General features: G+C 38.1%; 1 protein-coding gene across 1 annotated transcript in view; it reads right to left on the reverse strand.

Moving 5' to 3' along the window:
• The window catches only part of LOC106000805 (phospholipid-transporting ATPase IB-like), a 114,237-nt gene that overhangs the window by 72,659 nt on the left and 31,995 nt on the right, over positions 1-9,583 (reverse strand). The window contains 6 exon segments of the mRNA XM_013036042.1: positions 441-490; positions 1,737-1,819; positions 3,719-3,824; positions 4,095-4,158; positions 5,814-5,962; positions 6,406-6,483. Of these exon segments, the coding sequence (XP_012891496.1) occupies positions 441-490; positions 1,737-1,819; positions 3,719-3,824; positions 4,095-4,158; positions 5,814-5,962; positions 6,406-6,483 (530 nt within the window).

Consider the following 9,583-nt stretch of genomic DNA (forward strand, 5'->3'; position numbering starts at 1 on the left):
AGGGAGGGAGGGAGGGAGGCAAGGAGGGGAAGAGAGGAAGAAAAAAAATTAACTCATTGATAACTTTTAAAAACATTTAGCCGTGAAAATAATTTTCAATGTTCATCCTGTCGTCCACTATTTAGGAAGCACTTCCTTGACCCCAGACACTGTGTGGGGGAGGTACTTCCCATCTTCAGGGGCTGAGGCCATTAGGTAATGACAGATTTGAAATACAACTATGACCTTAACAAGTGTTATCGAGAGAGATGTGTAGACCCTTAAGAAACCAGCAAAGGGAAGTCTGGCCTGAAAAGCTCTCTGAAAAGCTGAGAACTGACGTGAAATTTCAAGGCAGAGGCTAGACTTTCCTGGCTCTGCATTGGAGTTTGGTCTCTGTTACCAGATCCCAGCTGGAATGAATTGTAAACATACATGAACTGTACAAGAAGACAGCTTACCTAGAAAACTCAAGGATATTAAGGACTTCAAAAGTGAAGCTTTCTCCCATCTACAAGAAGATAAAACAACACATTCTTACCTGAGAAATGAAATTTTCATTTTGCAAATTAATTCACTCCTTCCCATCAAAAAATGACATTTTACCCTCTAAATATTTATCTTTTTCAAAATACATATTTGCCTGCAAATCTGACGACTGCACCTTCCTCTGGTAAAAGCACTTTGTGCAAGGCCAGCAAGTGAGAGACCCTGAGTTCCAATTCAGGTATCCCCTTCCAAAACAAGGCATGATTTGCCAGCTGCAACGTGGGCACTTACAGCACAAAGCTTTCTACCAACACCTATTTAGGACAGAAGCATTTCTCTTTCAATTTGGAATTTATACTGTTAGATCTGATTGTCACAGGTTGAGCCAGCCCAGGGGGTAAAGCCCAAGCCTGTGAGACTCTTGTTTCCAATTAACTAGCAAAAATCCAGAAGTGTGAGGGGCAACAAAGGAAGGGGTGACATTGACCAAGAAGTATTATACTCATGACCTGATTCATGGAATTGCAAGCCCTTTACACAACTACTTAATATAAAAGGCCAGAAGAGGAGGTGTGTCTCACCTCCTGAAAAACCAAGTAAGAGTATGAGGCCTTGAGTTCAAACCCCATTCATTGGTCCATTGCTGTCTGCTAATTGTCTCATTTACTAAATGAATCCTCAGTCACCTGATAGTGTTCATGCACTGTTTCTTTCTTTTCTTTTTTTGCTGCAATACTGGGGCTTGAACTCAGGGACTGGGGTCTGTTCTGGAGCTTTTATGCTAAAGGCTAGCACTCTGCCACTTGAGTCACACCTCTGGTTCTGGCTTCTTGGTAGTAGTTAAATGGAGCTAAGAGTCTCATGGACTTTCCTGCACAGTCTGGTTTTGAATCTCAGTCCTCAGCTCTTAGCTTCCTGAATCGTTAGGATTTCAGGTGTGAGCCACAGATGCCTGCCTATATAGTTTTTGATGGTCTGATAATTTTAACACCTTTAGATAGTCACTTGAGTTGTACACTTTCTGTGTTCTGGACATGGGTTTAAATTACTTTGTTTAGTAACTCACAGGATCCTTGAATGGACCGTGCAGTATGTACAACAATAGAACTGAGGAGCAGGTGAGGAAAGGCCCCTGAGAATGCTGGTAATGAAGGGATGGAGCCAGGTAAGCCTCCCATTGCTTCCAGGCCCCTGCTCGGAACCACCACACACTTCTCCCTGTCTAGAGGAGCCTTTCTGTGTGAAGCACTCAGCAGTGTCCTACTCACGGTTTCTATGGTGACAGAGTAAGGTGTTCTGGTGGTGAAAACAAACCCAAGATTTTTTGCTCCTTTCACTAAAGCTGCCTCATCTGTTAATAAATGGATTGTATTAATTGAGACTGAACAAATGTATTGACACCACAATACATCTAAAACAGACTTCTATCCTCTGGCTCTGATATATAATATCGGTTTTTCAACATGGCTTTCTTTTTTATTTTTATTTTTTTGGTCAGTTGCGGGGCTTGAACTCTGGGCCTGGGCGCTGTCCCTCAGCTCTTCAGCTCAAGGCTAGCGCTCTACCACTTGAGCCCCAGTGCCACTTCCTGCTTTTTCTGCTTATGTGGTGCTGAGGAATCGAACCCAGGGCCTTATGCATGCAAGGCAAGCACTCTACCACTGAGCCACCTTCCCAGCCCCACATGCCTTTCTTTTAAAAGATGCTTTTATCTTTAACTTTTATCTTTAACTTTAAAAAAACCTTCATTATGTTTTGCATTTAGGCTTGCAAAAAATTCAACTAGTATACACAGATAGGTTTTTAAACCTAAGAGAAAATTGAAATCCCTTTGTACAACTGAGGATAATGAAATAAAAAATAGAATAAAATAATAAAGGCATTTAAAGGAAACTAAAAGAGAAAGAAAAATAACAAAATTATCCAACTCTCCACCACCATCACCAGTACACAATTTGGAGTTATTCCTTTTTTCCCCATTTTTTCCAAATTATTTTTTTAATTTTAATTTTTTTATTGTGAAAATACTGTACAGAGGGGTTACAATTACATGGGTAAGATAATGAGTACATTTCTTATCAAGCTTTGTAGCCTCCTCTTTTGTTTCCCCTTCCCATCCCTTCCCATCCTCCCCCTACCCCCATTTCCAAATTATTTTTAAGTAGCTCTACAAAGGGATTTCAATTTAACATGTCAGTTTATGAGTACAGCCACTTTCATAATTCTTCCCCATCTTTCTCAAACCCATCTATCACTCCAAATTTCCTGCTTCCATTTTCACTTATGTATATTTAATATTATGACTATATTTCCTCTCTCTTCCTCTCTCTGTTTGTCAGTTCCTTTTCTCCTTGACCTCCTCCTTCCACGACAAATATTCCAGCTTCCTGGGATTCATTCTGCTAAACTGTAAGCTAGTTGTTCAAAGAAAGTATACCATCGGAATTCTTCCCTGAATTTACCATATATCAGTGAATATGTTTGTGTATGTAAGTGAATGACCCTTTTTATGTTTTCATATAGAACATGGCTTTTTTATGTTGGGGACACTAGTGGCTCATGCCTGTAATCCTAGCTATTCAGGAGGCTGAGATCTGAGGAAGGCAGTACAAAGCTAGCCTGAGCAGACGAGTCCATGAGACTCTTATTTCCGATCAACCAACAAAAAGCTGGAAGTGGAGGTGTGGCTCAAGTGATGTAGTACCAACCTTGAGCTAAAATGGTAAGGGACCTAGCCTTGAGTTCAAGCTCTAACACACACACACACACACACAAACACACACACACACACACACACACACCCCTCCACTGTTTTTTTATCCAAAGCAACTTATCCAACCTTCTTAATACCATTGCGTTCATGAAAGAGGAAGTTTGGTCAAAAAGGGCCTATTTTAGTTGAACTAAGATGAAACTACCACCCTGATGGAAGTATTATTCAAAACAACCTTATGTGTTCTCAGTGTCATTAACAACACCCCAATAAAATGTTGGGGGGCCTTAACCTCTGCTGTATTATAGTTATACCCAAACACATCACTGAGCCTCAAACAGTACTGCTCCAGCCTTTTAAAGTATCTTTGGGGTAGGAGAGAAGAAGTCCTGGGGCCTGTAGAACAGCTCAAAGCTGCTGTGACCTGTGAGAACCCCAGAGAAAGCAAAAGGCAGGAGCCATGGAGGACATCAGAGGCCCACCACCAGCCAGCAGGAGCTGTACATTCACCCTCACACATGAAACCATGATACCTACCTGGGGAGGAAGCCTGGTAGATGATATTATTCCCCTCTTTCTCAGGGATAACTGTGTGGCACACACATAACAGGGTAAAAAATTCTTTTATGTATCCTTCTGTGGGCTAGAAAATAAAAGGCACAGAACTAGTTTTTTCTCCCTCTAGTCCCTTAGTTCCATTTTCACATAATTGCATGAAGTATTATGATTATATTCACTTATCCTTTCTTTATTTAGTTGTCCCTTTGAACACGGCTCTTTCTTCCTGGATTCTGAAAACTGTACCTTTTAGAATGCCATATATACATATATATTTAATATAAACATATATATTTATGTATATATTAATTAAAGTGAGATAACATGGAATTTAGGGAGAAAATAACAGACTTACATGGCCTTTCTCAAAGTTCTCTAATAATGCAGGATCATTAAATTCATAAGAATGTGACACCTGACTATAAGAAAGGAGAGAGAAAATTGTTATTATTATTATTATTTTGCCATTACTGGGAATTAAACTCAGGACCTTGTACTTTCTCTTAGCTTTTTCTGCTAACTATCACTTGAGCCATGAATCCACTTCTGGTATTTTGGTAGTTAACTGGAAATAAGTCTCATGGACTCTCTTGAATGGGCTGGCTTCAAACCATGATCCTCAGATCTCAGCCTCTTAAATAGCTAGGATTACAGGTGTGAGCCACCCATGCTTTGATGGGACTAGTCAATATCAAAAGGATCTAAAGTAAACAAATTCCTTCCTCTTGTGTTTTAAGGAAGATCACAACTAGAGATGACGGATCTATAAAAAATATTTACAAGTTTTGTCAAGTGACACACTCCTGGGTTTTAATGGCAGAGGCATTACAAGATGCTTAGATGGCCTTGAAAGCCGTAAGCAGGTTGATCATCCCCAACCCCAAACTCTGAAACCTGAAATGCCCCAGAATCCTAACTTTTTGAATCTTACTCTGATGCCATAGCTGGAAAATGTCCCTACCAACGAAATTTTCTTCACATACATAATTGTATTTTAAAGCTATCTAAAAATCACATTTAAAAAGGACTAAATTCTACTATCCTATAGCAATTATTTACTGTGTAATTAAATACAGCTGGAAGAGAGGAGTATCCTCAACATAAAGAAGCAATAAATGCTACAATGATGCATATACCAATTACCCTGATCTGATCATTACATCTCATATACATGTATTAAAATAGCACAGTGTATTCCATATGTCATTATTATATGTCAATTAAAATCTAAAATGATATAAAATCACTTTCAGGCTAGGTATACAAGATGTATATGAAAGAAAGATGGATTTTATGTTCAGATTCGGTCCAATCCTAAAGTTTTCTCATTCTATATAAACAAATGTGAAGAAAATTTTCAAAATCTGAAACACTTCTGGTCCCAAGCATTTCAGATGAGAGAAACTTAGCCTGTAGTTATAAGCAATTTATAAGAAAGTTTCAAAGCCATATATTATTCTCTGAACACCACACAGAAAAGATCTGAGATGCTCCCCAGGAGCTCCATTTGAGGTATGGACAAGAAGAAGGTGCCGTCAAGCACTGGTAGCTCACACTTGTAATCCTAGCTATTCAGGCAGCTCAAAGCCAGTGTAGGCAGACAACTCCAAGATACTCTTATCTTCAATGAAGCAGCAAAAAGCTAAGTGTGGAGGTATGCATGACTCAAGTGGTTGCACCACGCTCAAGTGAAAAAGCTTATCAAGAACATGAGTTCATGCCTCAGTACCAGAAAAAATAAAACTGTTCACAAGGAAAAAGAACAAATAGACAGGAAAATTGTCTATACCTGGATTTTTGGGGACAGACGTCACTTGTGTCTGAGTGATCCCTAAAGGAAAGCAAGGGGGAAAATATGTTTCACAAAAGACTATCAGTATAAAACGGTAGGAATTCTCATCATATATAAATTTGACAACTGCAAATTTCCCTTTCAGCTGCAATATATTTCAGTCTCACTCAGAGATAGCAATGGTATTAGAAATTCAGGCAAGTCTTAGAATAATAATAAAAAATAATAATAATAAATTAATGTACACTAAGAAAAATGAATTTCCTAAATATGGCACAGTACCAGCTCTCTCTCTCTCTCTCACACACATACACACACACAAATGGCAATAAATGCACTTACCCATAAATTATGCCTGCAATGGTACATTTCTTAAATGTCATAATATTGCAGGTAAGAGTTCCTGTTTTATCAGTAAATAAGTATTTTACCTAAAGAAAAAAAGTGAACATGAGAGATCATATAAGTTTAAAGTACATTTACAGAGCAAAGACAATTAAGATGATGTATGTTCTCTCTAAATCCTCAAATATGTGGTTTTAAGAAAGTAAAAAAAAAGAACTTGGCTCAAAAGATTTTATCTTCAATATTTTTCTATTAAGTGTTTAGTTAGTATTTTTAATTATTTTGAAGAACATTCTTTCTTCTGTTATAAGCTATATAACAAACTATATGGTAATAGGCAAAGTAAACTTTAAGCTATCAAAATTAAGAAAATCAGAAGTTCAAGCTCATTTTCCTTCAAAGAAAAATTTCATTGTAAATATCTAGAAAATGGATCATTTTATCTTTAGTTGGCATTTTGGCTTGCACAAGCTTTCTTTAGAGTCTTCTTTTTAGCGTGTCTCCTTGCCTAACCCTAGAAGACTCTTACCTGCCCAAGCTCTTCATTAAGATTAGATGTTCTAGCCATGGCATAGATATTATTTTCTTGAAAATGCATATCCTCATCCTGTGAGAAATGGAAAACAAAGATTCAGAACCAGATTCAGAACTAGGCTTATGATTCCTTCAAAGGTTTCACTGCCGTGGATCTTTCTCTGACACTGATGTTTAGAAAATGCAGGATCAGATGCTAATGCTTTTCCCATATGTTAGAAGAATCAAACAGGACAGGCAGTGCCTTCTAGAAAGATATTTTGATGTTTGGATGATCTAGGAGTACAAGACTTGGCTTGGATATCAGCACTGCATCAGCCAAGCCCTGGGTTTTGAGGAAGTTACTTGACATCTCTGTATCTCAGCTGCCACATCTATCAAATGGAAACAACAATTTGGATCTCAAGTACTTAGGAGAAATTAAATGAAATGCATTTGAATGTGGTCTGTCTCACCTTGCATGATTATAATAGTATTCCCAGTTGGAATGTGGCTCAGTGGTAGAGCAATGACTAGCAATGGTGAGGCCGTGAGGTCATCCCCAGCAAAACCACAACAACCAAAGAAAATATTCCCTTTCAAATCATGGCAAGCCAAGGATAGAGTGAGAGAAAAACTATTTTAGTTTCTATTTTTTATTGTTATTATAAATTGAGGGGCTGGGAAGGTGGCTCAGTGGTAGAGTCCTTGCCTTGCATTCATTAGGCTCTGGGCTCAATTCCTCAGAAAAGGCCCGAAGCGGCACTGTGGCTCATAGTAGTAGAGCACTAGTCTTGAGCTGAAGAGCTCAGGGACAATGTCTAGGCCTAGACGTCAAGCCCCACAACGACCAAAAAAAAAAGTGATGTAGAAAGGGAGTTACCATTTCATAAGTGAGGTAAAGAGTATATTTCTTTTTGTACAATGTTATCTCTTCCCTCATTCTTTTTTGTTTTTTTATTTTTTTTAATTGTGAAAACACCATATAGAGGGGTTACCATTACATGGGCAAGATAATGAGTACATTTCTTATCAAGCATTATTGCCTCCTCGTTTGTTTCCCCGTCTCTTCCCTCATTCTCTCACAGTTTTTCCCTCCCATCCCCATCCACAAGTTGTATATTCATTTTCAACATAGTGGCCAGTGAGTATCACTGCTACATTTCTTCATCCTTTGTCCCTCCATTTCTGTGCCTCCCCTGTACCCTCCCAAAGTCAGATAAACAAACAAGACAAAAAGAAAAGAAAACAAAAGGGACAAAGAATAAAACCTCACTTCCATTTCCTGCAGTTCATTTCGATAAATATTATTTTATATGATCAGAGGCACATATGCATTTGTGCCTTTGTGTTCCTCCCCTAAAAGTTTCCTTCTTTGGTCTCACTGTGTGTGAATGCCTCGAGGTCTGTATAAATTATCATGTCCCATGATAGTTGAGATCTAGCTTCTGCATATGAGAATATATTTTTAACATGAGGCAGCCAGCCATAATTTTTTGACAAAAAAAGTAAATATTTCAGAAATAGAATGGTCAGATTTTTCCTCTTACATGTGGAGCCTAGACTTAAATGATATACAGGTCAATATGTATATATGTACACATATACACACACAGAACATGATTATAACTTATGGGACCTTTGGGCAGATGTGGCAGGCAAAGGGAAAGAACAATGGAGGGTGAATAATATTCAAGTACATTGTGTTTGTGAGGATAACATAAGAATATTCACTAAAACGGTCGTATAATAGAGCAGTAGGAGCAACGTGGAAAGAGTGAACAGTAAAGAGACAAATGGCACATATTTTCTCTCATATGTGGATGTAAATTATAAATATACATGAAAACATATGCATAAAAATATTCACTAATGTATGGCAAACAAAGGAGGATCCAATGGTGTAATTCTTTTTTTTAAAAAAAAACAACCACACACACAGTTTAACAAAATAAATACCAGGAAGCTAAAACATGTGTTATGGAAGGGAGGGGGAGGCCAAGGAGAGGGGAGGAGGAGAGGAGAAAGACAAATGGAGAGAGGATGAGACAAATACAGTCATTCTATTTAATGTTCATACATGAAAAGAGAACCAGGTAACTTGAGGGGATGGGTAGGGTTGGAAGAGATGGGAAGAATGACTGGAAGAGGTAACACTGATCAAATGCATTGTAATCATAAATTAACATGCTGAATTGAAACCCCTTTGGACAACTACTTAAAGAAAATTAAAAAAAAAGAGTAATAGAATGTTTCGGTGCATGTGTAAAATAACACAGTGAAACCCTTTGCACAGTCAATATACACTAAAATTGAGTTACAAGAATGTATAATAGATTGTTTTGAGGGGTGGGTAGCAGTGAGACGGAGAAAGAGAGGGAAAAGGGTGTAGGAAGGTGAATATCTACTTGTGTGAATAATAACCTGTTGAAATCATTTGTAGAAGGGGGAGAGGGAATGAGGGAGGGTAGTAGAGGGTGAATTTGATCACTAGACATTGTATATATGTACAGAAATATCACAATGAAACCACCTTGTACAACTCACACATGCTAATTAAAAAGTGTGAAAATAACTACTTAAGGAAATAATTTTAAGTTGAAATTTCATATTCAAACTGGGTAATTAGTTCAGTCCTCAATTTACTAGTTATTAATGACAGTGAATATGTATGGTTGTCACCTAAGAAAGTGCTTCCTTAAGTTAAAGTGATTGTAGACTTTCATCTTGGTTATTCTTGGCAAAAGTCCTAAGTCTACAAGACTCATCTACTGTATTGAGTATCATGGATTTTAGTGAATTAACTATCTCTATACTTGCTATTATTGTGTGTGTGTGTGTGTGTGTGTGTGTGTGTGTGCCTGTTCTGAGGCTTGAACTCAGGCTCTGGGTACTGGCCCTGAGTTTTTTTGCTCAAGAATATCATATTATCACTTAAGCTACAATCTGTTTTGTTTGTTTATTTTTGTTTTTGGTTTTTATGGGGGTGCTGGTCCTGGGGCTTGAACTCAGGGCATGGTTGCTGTCCCTGAACTTTTGGGCTAGTACTCTACCACTCAAGCCACAGCTCTACTTCTGGCTTTTTGGTGGTTAGTTGGAGATAAGAGTCTCATGGACTTCCTGCCCAGACTGGTTCTGAACTGTGATGTTCAGATCTCAGCCTCCTGAGTAACTAGGCTTACAGGCATGAGCTA

This window comes from Dipodomys ordii, unplaced genomic scaffold (genome assembly GCF_000151885.1).
Source record: "Dipodomys ordii isolate 6190 unplaced genomic scaffold, Dord_2.0 Scaffold243, whole genome shotgun sequence".
Classification (NCBI taxonomy): domain Eukaryota; kingdom Metazoa; phylum Chordata; class Mammalia; order Rodentia; family Heteromyidae; genus Dipodomys; species Dipodomys ordii.